At 41.2% G+C, this 27,377-nt stretch overlaps 3 protein-coding genes across 3 annotated transcripts in view; 1 reads left to right on the top strand and 2 right to left on the bottom strand.

Moving 5' to 3' along the window:
* Nucleotides 1-379: 379 nt before the first annotated feature.
* LOC124278698 lies at nucleotides 380-6,179 on the bottom strand. The gene is made up of 3 exons (XM_046714469.1): nucleotides 6,084-6,179; nucleotides 3,233-3,417; nucleotides 380-513 (listed from the first exon to the last, which is right to left on the bottom strand). The coding sequence occupies exons 1-3, from the start codon at nucleotides 6,157-6,159 to the stop codon at nucleotides 385-387; spliced, it is 390 nt and encodes a 129-aa protein (XP_046570425.1). The 5' UTR covers nucleotides 6,160-6,179; the 3' UTR covers nucleotides 380-384.
* Nucleotides 6,180-17,103: 10,924 nt separating this feature from the next.
* On the bottom strand, nucleotides 17,104-23,391 carry LOC124278720. The gene is made up of 4 exons (XM_046714488.1): nucleotides 23,046-23,391; nucleotides 19,775-19,956; nucleotides 18,940-19,053; nucleotides 17,104-18,522 (listed from the first exon to the last, which is right to left on the bottom strand). The coding sequence occupies exons 1-4, from the start codon at nucleotides 23,119-23,121 to the stop codon at nucleotides 18,472-18,474; spliced, it is 423 nt and encodes a 140-aa protein (XP_046570444.1). The 5' UTR covers nucleotides 23,122-23,391; the 3' UTR covers nucleotides 17,104-18,471.
* A 543-nt stretch (nucleotides 23,392-23,934) lies between these two features.
* LOC124278721 overlaps nucleotides 23,935-27,377 on the top strand; it is a 13,024-nt gene continuing 9,581 nt past the window's right edge. Inside the window, exon 1 of the mRNA XM_046714490.1 lies at nucleotides 23,935-24,102. The gene's annotated coding sequence lies outside the window, so the exon portion shown is untranslated. The remainder of the gene's footprint in view (nucleotides 24,103-27,377) is intronic.

Raw genomic sequence — 27,377 nt, forward strand, 5'->3', positions numbered from 1 at the left:
AGCAATATTCACCAATGTTCCAGTTAAACGACAGCAGCCTTTAAATACTCAGACAAACCACCCGTGAAGATCCGGGTTAGAACTGGTCTTCGGCAACCCATGCTTGTCACCAGAGGCGACTGACGGGATCGGGTTGTCAGGCTCGCTGACTTGGTTGACACATGTTATCGTATCCTACTTGCGTTAATCGTTGCTCATGCATGATGCTGATCACTGGATTGTCTGGTCCAGGCTCGATTAGTCATATACCTGGAATACTGCTGAGTGCGGCGTTAAACAACAACCAACCCAACCAACCAACCAACCAACCAAGTGCTTTGTTATATTCTAAATCTGAGCTTGAATGAAACGACAATGTATTCGTGTTGCCAGATATTAGCTTTATTAAATACTCACGTATTCCAGATAGTCTCCAGCTCTCCTTGTCTCGGTCTCCCACTCTCGCTTCACGTCGCCATCGATCTGAAACTTCATCTTGCTGGTAAGCGCGTCGCCGGCCACTGTGACCACGCCCTATCAAAGCAAATCACAGTCATAGATAAATGTCCCGTCGTCACAGGTTCGTATACCCAAAGTCCCTGACATCACCCGCGAATACCTACGTCCACAATGGTGTTGTCCTGACAAACCTACACCACTGTGTGACTGGGTTTCGTTAGCCTACACCATTGTGTGACCAGGGTTTGGTTAACCTACCCTATTGTGTGACTGGGTTTCGTTAGCCTTGACTAACCCATTGTGTGACTGGGTTTCGTTAGCCTACACCATTGTGTGACCGGGTTTGGTTAACCTATCCTATTGTATGACTGGGTTTCGTTAGCCTACACCATTGTGTGACAAGGGTTTGGTTAACCTACACCATTGTGTGACTGGAATTTATTAACCTACACCATTGTGTGACCGGGTTTTGTTAACCTACACCATTGTGTGACTGGGATTTATTAACCTACACCATTGTGTGACTGGGTTTTGTTAACCTACACCATTGTGTGACTGGGTTTTATTAACCTACACCACTGTGTGACCGGGTTTTGTTAACCTACATCATTGTGTGACCGGGTTTTGTTAACCTACATCATTGTGTGACCGGGTTTTGTTAACCTACATCATTGTGTCACTGGGTTTTATTAACCTACACCATTGTGTGACCGGGGTTTTATTAACCTACATCATTGTGCGACCGGGTTTTATTAACCTACATCATTGTGTGATTGGGATTTATTAACCTACACCATTGTGTGACCGGGTTTTGTTAACCTACACCATTGCGTGACTGGGTTTTATTAACCTACACCACTGTGTGACCGGGTTTTGTTAACCTACACCACTGTGTGACCGGGTTTTGTTAACCTAATACATTGTGTGACCGTATTTTATTTACCTACACCATTGTGTGACCGGGTTTTGTTAACCTACACCATTGTGTGACCGGGTTTTGTTAACCTACACCATTGTGTGACTGGGTTTTATTAACCTACACCATTGTGTGACTGGGTTTTATTAACCTACACCATTGTGTGACTGGGTTTTATTAACCTACACCATTGTGTGACTGGGTTTGTTAACCTACACCATTGTGTGACTGGGTTTTATTAACCTACACCACTGTGTGACTGGGTTTTATTAACCTACACCATTGTGTGACCGGGTTTTGTTAACCTACACCATTGTGTGACTGGGTTTTATTAACCTACACCACTGTGTGACTGGGTTTTATTAACCTACACCATTGTGTGACCGGGTTTTGTTAACCTACACCACTGTGTGACTGGGTTTTATTAACCTACACCATTGTGTGACTGGGATTTATACAGCATTGTGTGACCGGGATTTATTTAACCTACACCATTGTGTGACTGGGTTTTGTTAACCTACACCATTGTGTGACTGGGATTTATTAACCTACACTGGGACTTTTATTAACCTACACCATTGTGTGACTGGGTTTTATTAACCTACACCATTGTGTGACTGGGATTTATTAACCTTAACCTACACCATTGTGTGACTGGGGGATTTATTAACCTACACCATTGTGTGACTGGGTTTTATTAACCTACACCATTGTGTGACTGGGTTTATTAACCTACACCATTGTGTGACTGGGTTTTATTAACCTACATCATTGTGTGACTGGGTTTTATTAACCTACACCATTGTGTGACTGGGTTTTATTAACCTACACCATTGTGTGACTGGGTTTTATTAACCTACACCATTGTGTGACTGGGATTTATTAACCTACACCATTGTGTGACTGGGTTTTATTAACCTACACCATTGTGTGACTGGGTTTTATTAACCTACACCACTGTGTGACTGGGATTTATTAACCTACACCATTGTGTGACTGGGTTTTATTAACCTACACCATTGTGTGACTGGGTTTTATTAACCTACACCATTGTGTGACTGGGTTTTGTTTAACCTATCGTGTGACTGGGTTTTATTAACCTACACCACTGTGTGACCGGGTTTTGTTAACCTACACCATTGTGTGACTGGGTTTTATTAACCTACACCACTGTGTGACTGGGTTTTGTTAACCTACACCATTGTGTGACTGGGATTTATTAACCTACACCATTGTGTGACTGGGTTTTGTTAACCTACACCATTGTGTGACTGGGTTTTATTAACCTACACCATTGTGTGACTGGGTTCGTTAACCTACACCATTGTGTGACCAAGGTTTGGTTAACCTACCCTCAAATGTGACCGTGTTATGTTAAACTACACCATTGTGTTACTGGATTTCGTTACCCTAGACCATTATGTGACCGGGTTTTGTTAACCTGCACCATTGTGTGACTGGGTTTCGTTAAGCGACACTATTGTGTGACCTTTTTGTGTGATATACAAAATGTGATATGTTATGTTAGGCTACACCATTGTGTGACTGGGTTTTGTTAACCTACATCACTGTGTGACGAGGTTTCCTTAACTTATATGGGGCGGTGGTGTAGCCTAGTGGTTGCCGAATGCCCGGTACGATTCCCCACATGGGTACAATGTGTGAAGCCCATATCTGGCGTCTCTCGCCGTGATATTGCTTGAATATTGCTAAAGCGGCGTAAAACAATACTCGCTCACTTACTGACTTAACCTACATGATTGTGTCACCGGGTTTCGTTAACCTACATCATTGCTTTAAATGTGTAACCAGGTAACCTTAACCTACGCCCCTGTGGCAGAGGGGCACAACCTGGAACCTGTCAGAACGTATATTTACCGTCACTGCGTGGCCAGGGGAACGTCCGGGATAGTTGAACTCCACACCGGATGTAAAGGAGTACTTCCGGGACAAAGCTGCGTTGTTTGGGTAATACATCTCTACCTCCCAAGTGTCACCGTCACGTGACATCTCCATTGTGAACGGGGATCCCTGGGATGCCTGGCGCTCTTCCTCCGACGCCCCTGTTGTGTGATATTGAGATAAATTTGATTCGCATGCAGGTAAAGTATCAAAATATACTCATGCCAATAATGGCTGTCACCCCCTTCAATTTTAATAAAGGGATTGGGGTTGGGAGGGGGGTGACAACCATTATTGGCATGAATATATATTGCGATCAACAATGGAGTCAATCCTAGCATCATGGATGTTAGCGTCTGGAGATGGCTGCTATTACAGGTCCAGGGTAAGTTTTAAGAACTCTTGGTTTAAGCGAGGGACCAATGCTATATTTGACCAGTGCAAGTCTAGCAATCTGGACGTGAGAGGATGATTGATGCTAACTAAGACCAGAGCCCATTTCTACGCGATTGCAACCCTGCGACATTTGTGAGTCTGTGTTAAAGTATGGAAGTTACGATCACCTTAGCGCTATGACAGTCGTAAATTTATGTTAAAGTAGGCGAGTTACGATCATCTTAGCGCTATGACAGTCGTAAATTTATGTTACAGTATGGAAGTTACGATCATCTTAGCGCTATGACAGTCGTACGTTTATGTTAAAGTATGGAAGTTGCGATCACCTTAGCGCTATGACAGTCGTACTATCATGTTAAAGTATGGGAGTCACGATCACCTTAGAGCTACGGTTAATTTCTGGAACGTTGCCCAGTAACCTGAATGTAAGCCAGGAAAGCTCGCTCATAAAGCAGTAACTATAAATGGGCACTATCAGGTGTAGTCCCTCTTTTATTCCACGTCACATGTGCCATAACGTATGTTTGTTTGATCCGTTTTCCCAAAATAGAAAAACAAGTCTCGAAAACAAACGGTGGAAATATTATATGTTACGTACTACAAAATGTAAAATGCTTTATAGTCAGAAAGTTTATACTCGATACAAGCTGCTAATGCACATAGCTGTATTGTTTAGATTCTGCATTGTAATTGGTTATGTTGACACATTTGTTTACAAAATACTGAGCATTTGTACTTTCACCTACTGAACCGACTTAAGTTTATTTACACTTTATTAGAGGTAAAATTCAAGTTTTCATCATGCAATAAATGTATTTACATAAAAACTTATAAACATATGATATTATAAACATATGATATTATAAACATATGATATTATAAACATATGATATTATTAACATATTTTCGAGTAGTCGGATCAAATGATAACACAAACCTGGAAGTTGTACAAACATTTTGAAATTTTGTTGCCAGGTTTAAACGTTACCACGGTTATTTCACACATATAGATAATAGATATATTTTAGTGTTCATAATCTCGGTCTATTGAAAAGCGAATTCATTATATACAAGGTGAGTGAGTGATTGAGTTAGTATTTAACGTCACATCGGCAATATTTCAGCCATATCGTGACGAGAACACTTGACAGTGAAAGAGAATATATAGAGAGATTATAACCTGCCGACAAAGGACAGTAAAGCAACTAGAGTATCACAGATATGTATGTAAAACTAGTAATTGAATCTAAAACATTTTAACTATAGGGGACAACACAATATATAAATGGGCTATAGATCGCCAACAACTGAAGGCAGATCACCATACTAGGAGCTTATATACAACGCATCCCTGTTAAATGGCCATGGACGTTATCACCCTGGCGGATTCCAACCTAGTGTCGTGGACGGGACCAAGGTGTGGTGATGTTGACGGAGTGCGGTCACGTGAGTGTTAGGATATATGTAGCGCCATCTAACTAAGTTCCTGACAGGCGACTCAGCACACATGATGTGTTGGGATTCAGAGGGAGGCCTATTTGTTATCCTTTTCTTCAACCATAACGACTTGGCCGAGTGTTGACAATAGTTCAGCTGTTGTTTTCTAGGCCCACACAAACCACACACAACACGTGGGCACAATGTGAGTCAATCGACCATTGCATAACCTTTCCAACATTTTGATCTTTGAGCGCTTTGAATAGCCCAATAAATTGTTGGTTTATTTTTGGATGGTATCCCTTTTTTCACTTTACATAATATTTTCCAGAAGATATATATTAACCCAACTGAATCCAGTGTAGGAAAAGCAAGATTTGTGGATGTCATCTTCTTTATTGTGAATAACACGACGTGTTTGAGTGTATGCTTGCTCCTTCGTCAGGTGCCCTGATACATCATGTGATGATTTACCCGCTACAAGTCTTATTTCAGGACCCCGCGTGGTTTCAGGTCAGAAAATAGGCACAGTATCCTTCGATAATTCAAATACTTGTCACAAATGTTCCGCCTCAGCCGGTGCATATGTGTGTTTGAAGTCCCCAGAGTATATTGTGCCGTTATAATTTTTTCATACTTTACCATGTGCCTGAATTATACGGATATATCATACAACATACCTTAGACACATAACGACTTATATAGTTTGTAGGATTTCAAGTCCATTTGAGATTTTATGTTTAATTTCGGACATATTTAATGATAATAAACTGCACCCTTACATTGAAAAATTGAAAATAGATATGCAATATCATTCATTACATGAACGTAACGACAGTAGACTTATATAGTTTACAGGTTTTCAAGTCCAATTGAGATTTTATGTTTTATTTTCGGACATTTATATTGATAATACACTGCACCCTTATAACATTGAAAATAAACATGCAACATCATTACATGAAATAAAACAGTCATAACAATCATCACTTACCGATCGCGTCCATAAACTCCTCGAATCCAGTCGTGAGCTCAGGACAACACTGCCACTTGCCTAGCGCTGCTGCCATTGTACTGATTTAGGTTTCGGTGCAAACAAACAGCAAGGCGAGGAGCTAGTGAGGTGAGTGATTCGTGAGATGTCTCGTTAACCCTTTATAGCAGAGGCCTACATTATGACAGAGGAAGTCACGTGACGTTGTCAAAGCTTCGTTAGACATATGCCGGCTGTATTCAATTCTTATACTTGAAACGATGTTTTCCACTGGAAGCTAATTTCAAATGAACGTTTTCAGAGTTGGAGTGTGCAGTTTTAATAAATATATTAAGAAGACATCGTTTTCACAAAGCATGACACAAGTATAATTCCATGCTATATCACATTCCTTAACAGCTGCAGATCAGGCCTTTTGTCATGAACTGTAGTGACACATATGAAATACATTATTGCTCTTATTTCGGCGATTGAAACTAACCATGTGCGAGCCACATGCTCCACAGCTGTCCCTGTTCATTCCGTACACATCCGTGGATATTCATTCTCGGACAAGCAGATATATATTTATTAAAATAGAATCAGGATGTATTAAATTTCCTCTAGTGAAGTTGTTGCGTTCAGGTTTTGCGATAGTATACCAAAATGTAATAACATTTGGGAAAGCTATACTGTGAAAGAATACCAAGAAACGTTAGGGAAGGCTATACTATGAAACAATACCAAGAAACGTTATTGAAAGCTATACTGTGAAACTATACATGTACAAAGAAACGTTAGGGAAAGCTATACTATGAAACTATACAAAGAAACGTTAGGGAAAGCTATACTGTGAAACAATAACAAGAAACGTTAGGGGAAGGTGTACTATGAAACTATACCAAGAAACGTTAGGGAAAGCTATACTTTGAAACTATACTAAAAGGTAACAACGTAGGGAAAGCTATACGGTTGACTGGTTTTTTGTTTAACGCCGCACCTAGCAGTATTCCAGCTATATGGCGGTGGTCTGTAAATAATCGAGTCTGGACCAGACAATCCAGTGATCAACAGTATGAGCATGGATCTACAAATTTGGGATACGATGACATGTGTCAACCAAGTCAGCGAGTCTGACACCCGATCCCATTAGTCGCCCCTTGTGACAAGCATATGATGTTGAAGATCAATTGTAACCAGGATCTTCACGGATGAAAGCAATACTGGGAAACTGTAAATAAAGGTATAAACGTTAGGAAAAGCAATGCAAAGAAACTGTACCAGAGGGTCACAACTGTTTACATGTCTTTAACTCGCTTATAAACAGCAACAAACAAACTCAAACTTTAAAGTATTCTTGTCTAAAAAAGAATGTTTGACGCCAATCCGTAACCGGTTCAGTCGATTTTCATGAAACAGGATTAGGTTCGATCGTTTGCCTCTCCAAAGTGTTTACATTTCCAACCTAAACCTCGGAGGCAGGTTTTCCCCTGTCTTATAAACCGCCACAAACAAACTCGAGGAGTTGAATTGTTCTAAAGTTAAATGTGACTCTAGTCTCTAGAACCGGTTTCGCCGAAACCGGATTACTATGAGTTTCACCTGCAAATAGAAGCGACAAAACCCTTTCCACATCCAGAAGAAATCTCTACTTAAAGCAGAGTCGATTGTACCATTGTGACTATATCACGAGTATATATATTTGTACGATGCTGTTTGTAAACAAATCTAGTCTGGACCAGACAATCCAGTGACTGTCACCATGCGATACGATAATGCTTTTATGAATCTTTATGAAATAGTGTTTATACCAATTTGTTTTCATTCTTCATTCATGTCTAAAAAGATCGATATGTTTTTAATGAAAAAGAAAAGGCCATTTCTCGGAGTAAATTCTTGTAATGATGAGTGAGCAAGTGAGTTTAGTTTTACGCCGCTTTTCGCAATATTCCATCAATATCACAATATCACGGCGGGGGACACCAGAAATGAGCTTCACACATTGTACCCATTTTGGGAATCGACCCCAGGTCTTCAGCGTGTCGAGCGAACGCTTTTACTACTGAACTACCACCGCCCCCTTTTTTTAATAATGTAACACGATATAGGATGTCACAGCGGTCAGTGTATCGTTCAACAATTGTATGTTATACATGCCTCTTGTATTCATTTCCAGTCTTTTACCTATCATTGAATTATACGCTAGAATCAGAGGTCAATGATCCGTTATTTTACTGCAAGTAATCGGTATGTTTTACTCCTCTTTTAGCAATATTCCATCTATATCCCGGACACTAGAAATGGTGGTGAGGTGAAATTGGGTTTAACGTCGTGCTTGAGAATATTTCGCTCATATGACGACGTGCATGCGTGTGTATGTGTATGTGCGGCTGCTTGTACTAGCCCAGACTTAAGCTGGTTTTATAGTGCTAGCCCACTGAGATACCATGCCGCAGTGAAGCATGAATACCCCACTCAGACACATTATACTGACTCCGAGCTGACCAGTCCTTGTTGTACCCATTAATGCCGAGCGCCAGGCAGGGACCAACAAGTACCATATTTTAACGTCTTTTGGTATGACGCGGTCGGGGATCGAACCCGCGACCTTCCGCTCTCCGGGCGGACGCTCTAACCACTACACCACGGAGGCGGTCCACCAGAAATGGGCTTCACACATCGTATCGAACTGTGACGAGTGGACGCTTTAACCATTAGGCTACCCCATCGTCCAACTACAAGTACATATATTGCAATTAAATATGTGATAATCAGTACGAAGAGTGATGTAATTAAATATTATGCTTTTGTAGATTCCAAATCGCAGAATCGAAGTTATCCGAATCTACAAAAGAACCGGTGATGAACAGAAGGAGAGTGCCGTGCTCTCAGACGAACGTCATAAAAAGATGTCCAATATGGTCTGTCTGACATTCAATATATTTTTATGATTCAAAATGAAACTTGTGAAACCCCAGCCATCACCTGAATACTCCTACAGGTTTTACACCATGGACTTTGAGGTCATCCCCCTTGCTCTACAGTATGGTTTCAGGTCATTGACCGAGTGAGTGAGTGAGTATAGTTTTACACCGCACTCAGCAATGTTTCAGCTATATGGCGGCGGTCTGTAAATAATTGAGTCTGGACCAGACAATCCAGTGATCAACAGCATGAGAATTGATTTAAGCAATTGGGAACCGATGACATGTGTCAACCAAGTCAGCGAGCCTGACCACCCGATCCCGTTAGTCGCCTCTTACGACAAGCATTGGTTACTGAAGATCAATTCTAGTCCGGATCTTCACGGGTCAATCATTAACCGCTAGGCAAGAAGCATTTTCTCACACGTTTCTTCTTCAATTTACAGACAATCATTAAGTCATATGAGCCCAGGTGACATTATTCTAATTCATTTACAACCGTGGTGGTAATAGATTAGTCATGTCGGTCATTTAACATGAGTCCCTCAGTGGCAAGCATTCACGTCAAAAGGAAACGTGATTTAACGTCAATCATGCCTTAAGACGTATACACCTAAACATGGCCTATTACAGCATGTGAAAAGAATTCCCTGCAAAAACAAATAGTCTGTTTGCAGTGAAAACGTACCGATGAATTTCACTTTAAACAATAAAGTAAATCAAATTAAGTGAAATTAAGATTGCGAATCCTCATAATTTTACCTTGCCAAATGAACATTTAAATCTCAGAAATTTATTCAACTTAGGATAAAAGTTGTTTAACAAACGATCATAGATTCAAATCGCTATTATTGGTTTGTATTACAAAGGGGTAAGCGCAGTAGATGGAACAGTGAAACAAATGCACATGCGGTACGTGATGAGCGTTAACGTAGACCAGCCCTACTTGTTCTCGGTGTTTCATCTAATGTGCATACCCCATTAATATCATTGTAAAACAAAATCAGGCAGGGTTTTCTTGGTAGTGTTTCTATTTTCATTGCGGGTAATCACCTCATCAATATCAGTTTCTGATACCTGACGGAATCGATTCGTCGTCGTTTTTGTTGTGATCGATAGATCGAAATCCTTGGTTGGTACCTTTCTTAGACGATCGTCTGTCACTCGTGCCTAACAATCCGTACCTTCAATTTGAACGAAGTTCTCCGTTTCATGTTTTCCAAAGTCAATTACTGCAATAACGACTCCAGAACCTCTGTCATCAATTCTTATAGAATCACTAATTTTGATAATGGGGGCAAGCCATGTTTGCTTACAAACTCGTCCACGCAATTTAAACTCGCGACGACGTCATCAATGAAATGTTAAACGTTTTAGGATTCGCATGGCATGTATGGAGTTTTGAGAAAGTAGTTCGTGGATTGTCGTAATTTGCATAGTTATGAGATTTGGATACCAAGTTTATCAGATTGCTTTATTGCACCGATAACACTCTCCATTAGATGATAAAAGAAGGTATGTGTTATTCATACCAGTACGACGCTTTAATGGAAAATCAACAACCCAGACATTGCTGAACCATCAACTCAGTTCTTCTGTTAATAAAATGAATTTTAACTTCGACAAGCCTACAGTAAATAGTTTTGTCACACGCACTTTCAATGGTTAGTCAGTGCCAGGTTGATAATAGGCTTGTGTAACTCCAAGCAACTGCAGATTTGTTTAGTCTCTGAAAATGAAGAAAATCCCTGAGCTCATTTTCATCGTAGGTTATTTAGAAAATCTAAGAACTTTTTATTAACATATTTCAGGGCTAGATGTCAGCCGTTTCGTGTTCATGAAAGATCCGTCTCCATATTATGAAAACTTCAACAGTATATCTGCGTGAGATACACCACAGGTGATGTCTCTCTGCTGAGTATCTATAGGGCCACAATATAGAGACACAGTGTTCGTGAGTCAACGTTAAAAACTGGGTAGTTGCCACCGTCTGACCGCAAACAAATATATCAGAATTTGCTTGATATATATACGTATTTACTTCAGTATTGAAGACCTTAATGTTCTCGGAGTCAACAGTTCGGTTTAAGTTTTCAACACTGTCGCCTGTTAAATGATCTAAAGCTGAAACTACATTTTTGTTTACACTTGCCTATTGTTATGTGAATCCTTTTTTGTATGGCAGCCCCGGTAAATCAACCAGCAATACAATAAATACAGTCAACAAGCCTAGGGGCCATAATGACGTATTGTTCAAACGTTGCTTAGTAGATTATTTATATTCCGTTGGGAACTGCACAGGATCCTCTCGAAATCGATAAGAAAGAAAACGTTGTTCTTCAAAAGTACGAGGTGTTTTAAATTCAATGATATTACCTGGTTTAGAGCATTTCCTTGTGTCGTCTTCAGGTCATATGCAAACCATTTTGTCGACACCATGGTCACAAGGAGATCTTGCGATAATAAGTCAATGTATTAATGCGTAGGAGTTGTCTATAATAATAATAATAATAAATGCATATTTATAATGCGCCCCTTCCACACCCTAAGGCATGCTCAAAGCGCTACAGAATATTTACACTGGAGTATTTACAGATGAAGTTATACATAGTATACTGAGAAAAGGTGGGTTTTAAGTCTGGACTTAAAAATGTCAATTGTGGCAGAGCTTTTAAGGGCACATGGGAGAGAGTTCCAGAGCACAGGCGCGGAGTAAGAGAACGATCGGTGTCCGAAGGATTTCAGTTTGTAGGATGGGATGACCAGTCGGTTTTGTGTGTTTGAGCGCAAGTTGCGTGCGGGGACATACGGATGTAGGAGTTCAGACAAGTAGGGGGGAGCCAAACCATGGAGGCACTTGTACGTCAGACAGAGGATCTTAAAGTCAATTCTGGCCCTAACTGGTAGCCAATGTCTTAGCCTATGTGCTTATATATTTCAGTTACGGTCGTCTTTGTGCTTATGGGGGATGGTGGGGTAGCCTAGTGATTAAAGCGTTCGCTCGTCACGCCGAAGACCTGGGTTCGAATCCCAACATGGGTACAATGTGTGAAGCCATTTCTGGTGTCCCCCGCCGTGATATTGCAGGAATATTGCTAAAAGCGGCGTAAAACTAAACTCATTCACTCACTTTGTGCTTATGTGTACGAATGACGGTCGTCTTAGGGCATGTGTAGAGGAGTAAGGGTCGTCTTAGCGCTAATGTATAGGAGAAAGGGTCGTCTTAGCGCTAATGTAGAGGAGTAAGGGTCGTCTTAGCGCTAATGTAGAGGAGTAAGGGTCGTCTTAGCGCTAATGTATAGGAGTAAGGGTCGTCTTAATGCTAATGTAGAGGAGTAAGCGTCGTCTTAGCGCTAATGTATAGGAGTAAGCGTCGTCTTAGGGCATATGTAGAGGAGTAAGGGTCGTCTTAGCGCTAATGTAGAGGAGTAAGGGTCGTCTTAGCGCTAATGTATAGGAGTAAGGGTCGTCTTAGCGCTAATGTATAGGAGTAAGGGTCGTCTTAACGCTAATGTATAGGAGTAAGGGTCGTCTTAGCGCTAATGTAGAGCAGTAAGTGTCGTCTTAGCGCTAATGTATAGGAGTAAGGGTCGTCTTAGTGCTAATGTATAAGAGTAAGCGTCGTCTTAGCGCTAATGTAGAGGAGTCAGTGTCGTCTTAGCGCTAATGTATAGGAGTAAGCGTCGTCTTAGCGCTAATGTATAGGAGTAAGCGTCGTCTTAGCGCTAATGTATAGGAGTAAGCGTCGTCTTAGCGGTAATGTACAGGAGTAAGGGTCGTCTTAGGGCATGTGTATAGGAGTAAGGGTCGTCTTAGCGCTAATGTATAGGAGTAGGGTCGTCTTAGCGCTAATGTATAGGAGTAAGGGTCGTCTTAGCGCTAATGTAGAGGAGTCAGTGTCGTCTTAGCGCTAATGTATAGGAGTAAGCGTCGTCTTAGCGCTAATGTATAGGAGTAAGCGTCGTCTTAGCGCTAATGTATAGGAGTAAGCGACGTCTTAGCGGTAATGTACAGGAGTAAGGGTCGTCTTAGGGCATGTGTATAGGAGTAAGGGTCGTCTTAGCGCTAATGTATAGGAGTAAGCGTCGTCTTAGCGCTAATGTATAGGAGTAAGCGTCGTCTTAGCGCTTGTACATAGGGGTTTCGGTCATCTAGTGTTTATGAATTGCTGTACGGGTCTTATGGCTTATTTAGAATAGTTTTGGTCTTCGTAGAGCTGATGTATAGGAGTTCTGGTCGTCTTAACTAACACTTGTTTAATGGGGTGAAGGTCGCCTTAGTACATGTATAGTAGTTTCGGTTGCCTTAGCGCTTATGTATAGGAGGTACGGTCGCCGACAGTAAGGCTTACGATTACAGCCCGTGGTCAGTAAGACTTCGGTCCTTGAGAAGCAGTAAGACTTAAGGCCGAGAATCCATAAACAGCAAGATTTAGGGCCTTGATTGAGTAGACAGTAATTACCGGTATGGTTGAAGTTTATTAATGTTTCTGCTTTCATGCTTTCTCGTGGTTTTCATGCTTCGTGATTCTATAAATAACAACTCAGTATTAAATATCCAATGAGTTTACATTGAGGCAAATTGTCTTGACTTTCAGTTCATCTAACCTACTCAAGTTAATAAAATCACGTATGTTAATCGGAAAAACTTTCAAAGGCTTTTAAAACATGAAAATCTTCATGCTCACAAAATGTAAATCAATTAAAATGTATAATATCTTCCCCCTGTGGTGAACAAAGCACCGAGTGACCCTAGTCGTGTCTGGTCAGTGCACTGACAGCCCAGGGCGAGTAAATTCGCCCAACGTCATGACATCAAGAGAGTTAACTACCCTTCTGACTATAATTAAGCATGTATTTACTTTATATAGGCAGGAAGTTTTTGAGACGAGCGGATAAAATACCGCTTGGGCTTTGAAACATTCAAGAAACGAACTCGCTGACAAATTCTTAAAAACCATTCCTACGGTCAGGTGGAAGGATGCACACTTAATGTATGTATCCGAGAGGAGGGATGATTATTGTTAACTGGCTGGACGAGCTGCAGGAGGTGCACTGGCAGGTGCTCTTGCACATGCAGGTGCAGGAGGGTGTGTGTGGACGTCCGTGACAGCCGTTTCCTTACACTGTCATTTGTGTTTGTAAAAATATAAATATGTTGAGAACATCAATACAACGCATGGGTTTCAAATGTACAGATTGTTCAGATAAAAAATATTTGTCAGTTTTAATCCGACATTGGCAACGGCACTCAGACATATCAGACCCGGATGTAATGAGTGCAGATTCACGATTTGTACTCTGGACTGTCAAAACAAAACTCACAAGAGTCTACGAACTGCAGCGGTATTTTCAGTTATTTGATCTTAAAAGCGGCGTGAGACCAGTGGGTGTATTCTGTCTGCGTAAGTAGTGAGTGAATGAGTTTGGTTTTACGCCGCTTCTAATCCAATAATCCAGCAATATCACGGCGGGGAACCCCAGAAATGGGCTTCACACAATGTATCCATGTGAGGAATTGAACCCGGATTTTCGGCGTGACGAGCGACCACTTTAACCACATGGCTACCCCACCGCCCCGTCTGCGTAAGTAAAAATACATTAATACTAACTTTTGACATCCGAATACATTTATTATTCAATCAAAATATTATCGTTTAATCCTCTGATCCTCTGTTCCTTTGGAACACAACAAATGGTTCCTCTTTTGATGCGCTTAAAGAAATAGATCAGCGCCCATTTAAAGCATACAGCAGGTTCTCGTGTCAAGCTGTGGTGCAATACCGAGTCTATGTTTAGCCAGGGAAATCAGATGTGACACAACCAGGCTGAAATTGGGTCAGTTAGCGAGATTGTGTAGTAGATATGTGACTGTTGGATATGTGAATAAAACTGAGTTTAATCTTACGCCGCACTCAGCGATACTCCAGCTATATGGCGCCGGTCCGAAAATAATCGAGTCTGGACCAGATAAGCCAGTGATCAACAGCATAGCATCGATCTACGCAATTGGGATGCAATGACATGTGTCAACCAAGTCAGCGAGCCTGACCACCCGATCCCGTTAGTCGCCTCGTTCGACATGCATGGGTGACCCGGATCTTCACGGTTGACAGATTGATAGGAATATCAATGAAATGTATATGTACATCACCTCCATGTTCAACATGCCTACCTAAGGATGAAAAGAATAATTGCATAGCATATATGTATTTCAAGCGTACACAACCAGCTTCTCTTTAGAGTCTGTCAAAAAAGGGAGTGTCAGTGTGTGTGTGTGTGTGTGTGCTTAACTAAGTTCTGTGTCTATATTTATTGCGGTCTATGAATTAAAACGCTTTCTATGGGTTCGCCTTTGAAACATAAAGCACCCGAGTTCGTTATTGGTGCCCTGTAGTAAATATTGACCCACCATTAAATCTAACAAAAGTCGCAAGTTCACACCAAGAAAGTGAGATACGTTGTTACATGTAGTATGCCACACAGAATGAAACCAAAGCAGTTTATGCTCTTCCAATATTCATTCTTTCATTAACACTCTGGGACTAGTCATGTACAGATGTTCACTTACAAACAAACATACCACTACCGGGATATCTTACATGATTTGGATTACAACAACAGGCCACATAGATAATTAATGGAACTCCCCTTCAGGTATTAACGAAAAACAACTAAGTCCACGCGTGTAAAGAGTGAGTTTAGTTGTATGCCGCTTGTAGCAATATTCCAGCAATATCACGGCGGGGGACACCTAAAATGGGCTTCACACATTGTACCCATGTGGGGAATCGAACCCGGACCTTCATCCAAACGAGAAGACGCTTAACCATTAGGCTACCCCACCGCCCTTGTATAGGAAGAACTATATAATGACACATTGAAGAAATTTTGTGATCTGGAATCTCGACTTAAACAGACTAAGAATACTTGATCAAGTGAGAATATCACACTTGAGGTACATCTTTCAAGGGGCTATCAAGAAATATGAACTGAAAAAATTTTCATAATCGAAACGACAGTACAGAGATGGAATACAAGTTTATCTATTGAAAGATTTGGCCAACGACCCAATACAAGGCAGTTTTCGTGAAAATGAATGACATGGGTAGACTAACCTGCTGACGGTTTGTAGACAAAATACTCAAGAACTGAAAGAGCGGGTCAAATGGAAGTCTTTGTTAAATGGACGTGTCACCCTAAGACGTTAAACAGCTGGGTTCCAGAGGAATATTACCGATATTCGAAGCTACACTATCGGTGTAAGGCACATAATCACCCGCAAACAGAGTCAGCAAACAAGTGACTGATATGATGAACAACCTCTCTCGCAGCCATGGGTGAGTGAGTGAGTAAATGAGTTTGGTTTTACGCCGCAGTAATATTCACACGGCGGGGGCACCAGAAATATCACAGGGCTTGGTGCCCAAGTGGGAAATCGAACCGGGTCTTCGGAATTCGGCCTGACGAGCGAATGCTTTAACCGCTCGTCTACCCCGCCACGGTACATGATATTCACCACGTTTGTGAAACCAACGAACAGTCTGGCTCTGCTGGAAACTTGTAACGGAAGATATTAGATGATGGCAACCAGTCATCAGCACATCTTGATGGCACCACGCCTAATAAAGGCACTCATGATCACATGATAGCACATCTTGATGGCACCATGCCTAATAAAGGCACTCATGATCACATGATAGCTCATCTTGATGGCACCATGCCTAATAAAGGCACTCATGATCACATGATAGCTCATCTTGATGGCACCATGCCTAATAAAGGCACTCATGATCACATGATAGCTCATCTTGATGGCACCATGCCTTATAAAGGCACTCATGATCACATGATAGCTCATCTTGATGGCACCATGCCTAATAAAGGCACTCATGATCACATGATAGCACAGCAATAAGATTCAACATCCCTTCCTCAACGATTCAGGATTCATTATTTACGTGGTATTATATTATACATGATCATTTATACGAGTAGATGGCGACGTGTGATTGACGCACATGTAATATGGACATGTTGAGTTGTAAACATACATGTTGAAGCGGATCGTGACTATATTCGATTGAATGTTGCGGACAAAAGTAACTGAAGCGGACATAGAATATTCACAATGTTTATTTCCACATTTTAAATGTTCCTTCCTGCACACGGTACCTCTCTTTATCGGAGTATAATATTTGATTTAAATGAGATCGTCCCACTAATCATCCCGATCAACAGAGTGGCCAGAGTCTAGAGTCTAAAACAGGAGAAGCGAGTGAGTGAGTTTAGCTTTACGTCGCACTCAGCAATATTCCAGCTGTATGGCGACGGTCTGTAAATAATTGAGTCGGGACCAGACAATCCAGTGATCAACAGCATGAGCATCGATCTGCGCAGTTGGGAACCGATGACATGTGTCAACGAAGCCAGCGAGCCTGATCACCCGATCCCGTTAGTAGCCTCTTACGACAAGCATGGGTTACTGAAGGTTCATTCTAACCCGGAATTTCACGGGTCCTTAAACAGGAGAAGCTCTGTCTAAATGAAACAACATTGTTATGAAATTGCTTCAATTGTTCTTCTATTTATGTAACTAAACGTATTCTGAAAATATAACAATGACATAGAGTCTTATTCAGATGAAACAGAAAATTTAGGAAATGTTTTGATAACTGTCCGTCAGACTAAATAAAACTAAAGTTCGTGTTTTTAAAAATGCGGAAAATTATCAAAATAACATGGATGTATTAATTTATAAAAAATACTTATATATTGTTTACACACGTTGAAATATTGGTTGCTAACCTTTTGTTAGTGAGTGAGTTTAGTTTTACGCCACACTCAGCAATATTCCAGCTATATGGCGGTTTGTTAGAATAAATATCTAAAAATCTAAATCTGTAAAAGTTGAGAAAACATTGAACAAAGAGCACGACAATGTTTTTTTGTCTAAAATATGATAATCCACATTTTTCCACCTTCAAATTCAATATTAATAATAATAAAAATAAACTCCAAAGAAGTTTACGTCTTATCCAAATATCATTTGGTACAGTATAATCAATCTCAATATTACATTGTTACAAAATACTGCATTGTACACGCATCATGCATCAACAAAGAAAACAAACATAGTAGCAACAATGTTGAACTAATGTGAATAAAGAAGCTGACATAAATCCGTAATGGTCAGAGTCTGGAATAGATAAGGTTCCTTTTTAAGTTACCTGAAATAATGTGCTTATAAACTCTAAATTTGCAGTGAATAAACAAGGTGACATATATCCGGTATAGTCAGTGTCTGGATTAAATAGGCTCCTCTTTAAGTTAACATAATTCGTTCAGGACTGTATACATCTTGAAAAGTTAGAGTCCGTATTAGACAGTTTTCTTTCTGTGTCAAACTGAGGCAATCATGGGTGTGCACATGTTTCGTAGTGACATATTGTTAGAATAAAATCAGTCGCTTGTGTGGGATGCTGGTCAGAGTTTTCTTAGCCACTGGGTCTCGGTCTTGCCATCCTTGGTCTGTGCCTGGGGAGAAAGAGATACAAACAGTAGAGAGTACACCTGGTACACGCTGGTACACTTCACCAGGATGTATCTTAGCATTTTGGAAATGATGGAGTCTTTATTTCTAAACTGCTAAGGTATTTCATGTACTGATTGATTAACTCACTCACTCACTGATATGCACTTTAACTCGCTTTAGCAGTGAAGATCCGGGTCAGAATTGGTCTCCATCAACCCCTGATTGTCAGAAGAGGCAACAATCGGGATCAGGGGTCAGGCTCGCTGATTTGGTTCATGCATGTCGTGACCCAATTGCGTAGATCAATGCTCATGATGTTAATCCCGGGATTGTCTGGTCCGGACTTGAAACTTTACAGACCGACGTGAGCTGCACTATTGCAGAGAGCGGCGTTATCCAGCAAACACTCCCTCACTCACCGTAACGACGAAGTCCCCGTCTCGATACGTGTCTACGTCCAGTTGCATGATCACACCTTCTTTGTCCGACGTCAGCTTCTCAACGAAGTGATCGTTCTGTAGTGTGATGATACTCTGTTAAAAAATGAAATTCAATACCTTTATTACAACGTACATAAAAAACACGTGACTGGCCATCCTTGGTTGTAGTGTTAGTCACATGCATGAGTTTCCCACCCTGAAACGACGAGTCGACAATGTTTTGTAGACGTCACACGCGATTACAGCACACATATATACACGCACGCAAAGACATACGCAAGCTCACACGCACACGCGCAAGCATACGTACGCATAAGCAAACACATGCTTTCATACTTTCTGAGGTCACAGTCCTAATCCTGTTGATGAAATATATTGTTATAATTTGACCGATTGAACTGTGCAGTTGAGCCTTTTATTCCTGAAACACTTACAACCTTCCAAACGTCCTTCAAAACGCCGATATTCCCCATTTTCCGGCGACATGCTCACCTCGCATACCGCTAAAAAAATAAATGGAGTTATCTCCCTTACAGCAATGTTTAACTAAACATATTTTGTACCTTATCGACATATTTCATAGAACCAGAACGGCAGCTATCTATAAATGTCGTGTTATATATAAGCAATGAACCCGAACCCTGTACTCTGTTAGCACTGACACCCCTAACATAGTCATGACGATGTCCGTATGAGCGCAACATACGAGGTGGTGGTTGTCCATGCCGTGATGTTACTCTAGCGATGCTGACAGCGACATAAAACCACATGCACCCATCATGAAAACATCACACAAAACAAGAAACATTCCCACCGTCATTTTAGTGACCTTGTCGAAACTCAGAAAGTGGAAGGGAACTCCCATCGTGAACTTGACGTCCATAAACACGCTTCCATCTTCAAGATCGACCTTCATGTGCCACACCTCGCCGTCACGTGACAAATGCAAGGTGTACACCAGGTTGCGAGTTGCCTCGCGTTCCGTGTCCGTCATACCTGGAACAGCAAACCGAATATTGTATATTTTCTTTCAAAATTTAAGGGTCAGTACACGAAGATTGTACAAGGTGTGTAGTCCGTCCGTCATTTGTCCGCCCGACATAATCTTTGAACCGGATAAATGGAGGATCCTGAAGCTGTGGCTTGATCCTTGGTATAACTCCCAGAACCAAATTTTCACGTCTCGGAGAAAACATGCACACAAGGTGTGAGAATCTAAGAAAATCAGTAAACACCTTATATTGACACAGGATTGTGCGCTTATGACTTGATGTTCAAAGGCCGTTGTGGTATAGCGGGAGTAAAGACTTACATTGACGGTACATGTATACAGGTGGGCGTTAAGTGTGTGTTCGTTTTCTTCATTTGGTTAGGGAAATAGTATGTACAGGTAACGTAGTCTGTAAGATCGCATCTCTGGATGCATGTACTTTTATCAAAGATGGAACTACCACATTTTATTCACACGGCTTATCAGGGGTCAATCCACAGCTTTGGGCCTGAAAGAGTGAGTGAGTATCGTTTTAAGCCACTTTTAGCAATATTCCAGCAATATAGGAGGGCACCAGAAATGGGCTTCACATATTGTATCCATGTGGGGAATCGAACTCGGGTCTTCGGCGTGACGAGCGAATGCTTTAACCACTAGGCTACCCCAGCGCCCCCTGGACAGAAAGAAGAAAGTGATGTTAGCGATATCAGAATTTGAATATTTCGACCCAGGAGATGCAGGAGAAGCCAGTGAGTTTGGTTTCACGCCGCTTTCATCAGTGTTATAGGTACAGTACGACGTGTAAGCTTGACATGGGAGGAAGTAATGGAAGTGTTAGATGGTTACCACATGGTGCTGACAAAACTAGGAATATAAACATGGCAACCACCTATCATAGGTTTCGAGCGTGTCGGAGCTAACTCTTCAAAGCTTGTCCGACCTCTTCAAGGGAATATCTTGTCCGACCTCTTCAAAGGGAATAGCTTGTCTGCCCATACAACGCGAATTGCGGCGCCTCAGACGACGGTCCTCCCCACTCAAGAGAAAGGGTGGTGGTTAAAGTGTCACGCCGAAGTTCCGGGTTTCATTCACCACATGGGTTCAATGTATGAAACCCAGTTCTGGTGTCTCCCGCCGTGATGTTGGAATATTGCTAAAAGCGGCGTAAAACTAAACTCAATCACTCAAGAGGAGGTGCATCATTTGTTCCCTCCGCTGGCACTAATTCAAAGTGTAAGTACATGATCTGTTGTTAGCATTTTGTAAGTTGGTGAGTGATAAGAATAGAGATAGAGAATCTCACCCGAGTGTCTTTTCATATCAAATATATCACCACGAGTTGATAAAGTTCATATATCCGAGGCTTGCAGAGGGTATTTTTACTTTTATCAACGAGTGTTGATATATTTGACATCAGAAGACACGAGGGTGAGATTTTATTTATCATCAGAAATCACTCTTCATTAGTTTTCAATGAAATATGTACATCTCTAAGCACGGTACTGCCATAAGAACTGCAGTGCAGCGATGTCATAGCATTGTGACGTCACCAAGTTCATGACGTCATAGCATGTCTCGGCATTGTACAAAATTTACTGTCAAAAGGATATCGAGATCTCGTTTGATCTCACACAAGCAATATCTCCTGTGGAACACAGTTTTGTATGATAAATAGAGAATACTACACGAGGTCTCATTACATACGAGTTATACGAAACGAGTGTCCTTCCTATGGTATCTGACCGAGCGAAAGCGAGGTCAGATACCATAGGAAGGTCACGAGTTTTGTATAATTCGTATGTTATGAGACCGAGTGTGGTATTTTATTTATTACCCACGTCTTACATTGACAAAATAGCGTATTTTTGATATTTTTATCGTTTCAAACCGAAACCGGTTTTATAAAGAGGTTGCGGAAGAGTTTTGTACTGTAGTACAATATTTGCATGACGTCACACTGTAATGACGTCACTGCCTTGGTAACCGATGTCACGATGCATGTCAGTTGTCATCGCCTCGTACAGCCTCCTCAGTAAACTACGCCGTAGCACCCCGTTTCTTGGTTTGCAGTTGCTTCATTCGGCTAAGATCATTGGTGGAAACATTGCACTTATGTTTTTCGACGGATATAATGTCTCAGTTCGACTCACAATTAAACAGCGACACGGCAAACGTTCGCAATGTTTACATTCCAACAATGCATTTAAGTTGTAGAATGAATGAATTCACGTGTTTGTCATGAATGAAAAAAATAGTTACGTCAGAATGTGACCTATTTGAGAGGTCATCGGTTATCCAATCAAATCGTTAGAATCTCAGGTCAATTCGTTACGACACAGGTCAACGCGATACGACACTCGTGTGACGTACGAGATTAGTATGCAACTACCCATACATTGACCACGTGGGTAATAAAGTAAGATACTTAATGGATGACAACTTCTTTATCATATATGATGCGACGTTTCGGTACAGATTCTAATACCATTGTAGGAGCGGTGGGGTAGCCTAAGTGGTTAAAGCGGTCGCTCGTCACGCCGAAGACCCGAGTTAGATTCCCCACATGGGTACAATGTGTGGAGCCAATTTCTGGTGTCCCCCCGCTGTGATATTGCTGGAATATTGCTAAAAGCGACGTAAAACCAAACTCGCTCACTCACTTATTCCATTGTCAAGTGCATGTTGTGAATAATAATTTGCTGTACATGAACATACAGATCTATCATAACATACATGATATCCTTAAATAACTGGGGTAAACTTTGATCAGGTGCCGTCTCTTCATTGCTTATACATCTTTATCACGTATCTAGGGCTATATGTAGGTTATCTAGCTATGTCAGTATAAACACTGCTAGGTATTACACAGGGAGACACCCCGGGGTCACCACGTGGGGGCGTCGCAAACTATGACTATTTCACAACACTGAGACATCGTTGTCAGCTGTTTGATTACGCAATACTGGCCTAGAAATCGGGCAAGGCCGGAACGAAGGGTAATACTAAAATAGTTTGTTGAATATTAAAACGAAACGTGAATATCTTGGTGTATATATCAACGTTGATTCCTTAGTTGTTTAAGTGTCACACTTACCTAGTGCCTTAGCATACTCATCATGGCCAGTGGTCAGTTCGGGCACCAGTTTCCAGTCGCCGATCATGTTTGCCATCGTGAGACGTTTTCGTGTGGTATCCGCGATACACTGTCTACTGTGACAAGTTGTGTGGTCGTGTGGAGAAGCTGTATTAGACTGATTCCCGCTCGTGCCTGCAACCGGCTGAAGCAAGAGCAGTGAGACCAGAAGGTGGCTCTGGACAACAATCTGAAGCAGTGTTGTCACTAAGCTGGTTCCCGGCTCCCTTTCCGAGCGCCAACTTGCGGATAGTGCGATATGCCAGACAGGGCTCAGCTGGTGTTGTCTCGAGCGGCTTGGAGGTTAGCCTTGCTCCAAGGCTGTACTGAATGTAGCCATGCTCCAATTTAAGGCTCTACTTAGACTAAGGCTAAGTCTCTGAATATATATAATTTTGATAGTAACAAACAAGCCCATTTATATTGAAAAGGAGCCCTAGGGAGACCAGAGATTCAGAACCTGAGGAAATCTAGACTTGCTTTATTTAGGGCTTTAGCACTACAGGGAGGGCTTGGCAGTAGGGAAAATAATGTGGTTCAGGGACTGTGAGACAGACTAGGCTCTACTGTATGCTGAACCAAGGACATCAGTCTGTTATTTATTATATTAAATTTACAAATGTTCATATAAACTATTAATTTTTACCTTAGAGACTTGTGCAAGTCTATACTGAATACTGAGCCCATGGATGTATAGTAAGTCTATCCTTCGAAGAGGCAAGTCTAGATAAGCGGACGGTACAAGTGACCCAAGTCTCTTATTTATTATTTTTAGGAAATTATCATTTAAACCTTGGAGACTGGGCAAGTCTACTTGGGTGTATGTGTATTAAGGGGCAACCAGAAAGGAGCTCACAAGAGATCCACATTCACCTCTAATTCAGAAACATTAACGCTCAGGCTACTCACAGGGTGACAGCTCCTCACAAGTGCGGGCGGCGACCAACTCCACACAGACGAGGTTCAGGTGACACTGGGAGGAGTTTGTATATAACACAGAAAATTCGTATATCTGATCGTAAGTGTTTTTTTCTCTTACTCTTTCGTATTTGAATAAGTAAACGTAAATCGTGTGGCAGTGAGTGGTTAGACACGAGAACAGTCTGACCGCCCCTTTTTAAGGGTAAATCAAGTAGATTCTAAATAAATGAATGAATTCTGTGTCCACCTGTGTTCATCCCATGCCCAACTCAACCCAGCCCAGCAGGAACCGGGTGTGACACGCAGCACGTGGGTCTTGGCACTGTGTCACGTACGTGTTTCTACTATGTGACACGTGACAATGCCGTATCCACAACCCAATACTGCATCCTTACCCCTCCGTGTCAAGTGACCTAGCGCTATGTTTTAGATTGTTGACAACACACGAGTGTTCGTGCCGGGTCGCTGTTTACAAAGCAATCACTGTAAATAAAACAATGTCCTCTGTTTCATATACCGTATTTCCTCTGTTAGACTCCGAACCTCCAATACACACCGGCCTCTGTAACAGGCGGACTTCTGTAGTGTGAAGTGGTACATATAGAAAGTAATGACATAAGTCCTGCCATGTTCACCCAGCAGTAAATGGGTACCCGGTGGGATAAGTCATGTAACCACTAACCTAGCGCCTCACAGGCAGCTTGTGTTATCCGGGGTAATAATAATGAGATATGTTTGGGCGCTTTGTGCATGCATTGTGCATGGAGAAATGCGCATGATAAATGGACTATTATTATCATTATTACACAAAGTAATGACACGGGATGAATTTCCCTCCCGCATGTTTTAACTTTATCTACCGCCCTGAGATAAATGTTTTAAAATCTGTGTATCATGATATCCCAACAGGTAAAGCGGTTTTCACGGGAGCAGTTCAGGATGGCGAGGTAGTGAGTAAATGCTGCTTAAAGCCTCAGCCATTTTACAGCTATTCGCTGATAGAAAATAATGTTTTCCTATGGAAATGAATATGCAATAAAAGTGATGACGAAGATCACTAAAACTTCAGTCTATATCACAGTAAACAGTAAAACTATGATATACAGATGTTAAAATCACATGTGTTCATATATATGTAGTTTAAATATACTAAAACTAAATGATAAGAAACGGTATTGAAAAGTTCCGAATTAGTTTGACCAGTATCAAATCGTTGGCGAATGAGTGAAAATCAATACATTCCAACAACAGGTGCTTGACCGTCAAAGGACTGTGACACGGAATACATTGATACATTGAGGGGGATCATCTCCCTTCAATAATGAGTGAGTGAGTAAGTTTGGCTTTACGCCGCTTTTAGCAGTATTCCAGCAATATCACGGCAGGGGGACACCAGAAATGGGCTTCACACATTGTACCCATGTGGGGAGTCGAACCCGGGTCTTCGGCATGGCGAACGAACGCTTTAACCACTAGGCTAACCAACTGCCCCTCTCCCGTGAATTTATAAATGACTGAGTATAACAGAGTGTCCAATGGTTTTGACGATTTAGATCGGAAAGGTATGGCAGCCTATCACGGGCTGTATGGTATGAAGCTTATTTGATATATGCTTGATCCATCTTTTCAGCCTCATGTTTTTGACGTTTTGCCTAATACCTGGTTTAAGGTCAGTGTAAGGGAAAGTATTGCTCGACATCGACTTTTCCAAAGCAGAATCAGCCTTAGAATTTCCCTCAATGCCAACATGCATTTGGTATCCAACAGAACAAGATGCCAATGTCAGCCACATGTAAAATTAAATAATATTTAAAAAATTTAGCTAAACTGCGATGATAAATTTTTCGATTGTTGATTGCATTCAAGCAGGACAGAGTATCTGAAAATATTATGAATCTGGTTTTCTTAGAGCGTTTAATAAATTGTAGAGCTAATAGCATAGCCTTTGCCTCTGCCGTAACGATGGAACTGCCATTTGTTGATCGAAATGATAGTGTATCATCATGAGTAACGGCTGCAGCTGATGCTTTGTCTCCGTCCTTTCATCCATCGTTGAATATAGTTGTATGATGGACATATTGATGTTTAATTTCCAGAAAAACCTGTTGATACGATAAAAGGTTTGTATCAGCCCTTTTCAATTTGGTTAAGTCCAAATTTACATCAGGCTGTATTGATTGCCAATATGTCACCTCAGGTAGTTTAAAATCGGCAAATGCAGAAAAAAACTGATACATTTATATTAAGTTTGCTTCTGCAATATGTTGTTGAATACGGATTCCAAGTAGAGCAATTGGGTCAGGTTTCCTATCGTACAGGGCTTCATTAAGAGAAATAAAAACAGCGTTCGATGTAGCATTAGATGGAGTGAAATGGACTTTAGTAACATATTGTAGTGCCAGTTTTAACCGTTTTATCTGAAGACAAGGCTCATTGGCTTCAACATAGAGGCTTTCAACAGGGGAAATTCTAAATGCGCCCACACATAATATGAGACCTTGATGATGAATGGTGTCAAGCTCTTGAATAAAGGATTTACGGGCTGAACCGTATATAAAACAGCCACCATCAAGTTTTGATCTAATTCATGTTCTGTAAAGATAGAGTAGAGTTTGTTGGTCTCCACCCCATTTAGCATTTGAAACCACCTTTAGTATATCCAGAGTGTTTAAGCAAAGTGACTATTCATATCTTTAATATTAGGGTATTAAGGATAATTTACTGTCAAAGATTATTCCCAAAACTTTGGTCTGTATGGCCACTTTGATTAGAGTTTCATCTAAAAATAACTGTATTTTGCGTTTATTACAAAAATGAAGACAACATGTTTTGGCTTTGGAAAACTAACAACCGTTTTGCAGTGACCACTTGAGCATTTTGTTCAGATAAATCTGCAATTGTCTCTCAGTAGTGTGCATCCTAGTACGGCAGGAAATATTAAAGTCATTAACCAACAACGACCCACCAGACAAAACTTTGGGAAGGCTATTTATCTTAACACTGGAAAGAGTAACTGATAATTCAAATTCTTCCTTGAGGGACTCCCATTTCCTGATTAAATAAAACTACCAGGCAAACGAAAGTTATCACTTGAAAGTACTCGTATGGAAAGCAAAACTCCGGTACAGGTTTGAACCCAATCAGAAAACATTCTCAACATGGTCCCAATAACAATGCAGCTTACCGAAAACTTCGCACGAATCGGGCATTTTGCAAAAAGCGAAAAACGTAATTGTTGGACATTGATCCAACTGCACGTGCATGATTGTGGTATAAATACCGATGTTGGACAAAGCAAGAATGCAGTAACCCCCAAACCATAACGAATATGCCAAGACTTACGTTATACCAGCCAGGCCACCTTCAGCAAAC

Source organism: Haliotis rubra, unplaced genomic scaffold (genome assembly GCF_003918875.1).
Source record: "Haliotis rubra isolate DU_JTF1 unplaced genomic scaffold, ASM391887v1 Scf240, whole genome shotgun sequence".
In the NCBI taxonomy this organism is placed as follows: Eukaryota; Metazoa; Mollusca; class Gastropoda; order Lepetellida; family Haliotidae; genus Haliotis; species Haliotis rubra.

Bases quoted from the DNA above. Each gene is read 5' to 3' on its own strand.
- LOC124278698 (XM_046714469.1), bottom strand. From the start codon at position 6,159: ATGGCAGCAGCGCTAGGCAAGTGGCAGTGTTGTCCTGAGCTCACGACT. The intron at 3,418-6,083 runs GTAAGTGATGAT...ATCACACAACAG, and splicing joins GGAGTTTATGGACGCGATCG to GGGCGTCGGAGGAAGAGCGC. The intron at 514-3,232 runs GTAAATATACGT...TTGCTTTGATAG, and splicing joins CCCCTGGCCACGCAGTGACG to GGCGTGGTCACAGTGGCCGG.
- LOC124278720 (XM_046714488.1), bottom strand. From the start codon at position 23,121: ATGGCAAACATGATCGGCGACTGGAAACTGGTGCCCGAACTGACCACT. The intron at 19,957-23,045 runs GTAAGTGTGACA...TTGCTGTTCCAG, and splicing joins TGAGTATGCTAAGGCACTAG to GTATGACGGACACGGAACGC. The intron at 18,523-18,939 runs GTGAGTGAGGGA...CTTTCTCCCCAG, and splicing joins ACGGGGACTTCGTCGTTACG to GCACAGACCAAGGATGGCAA.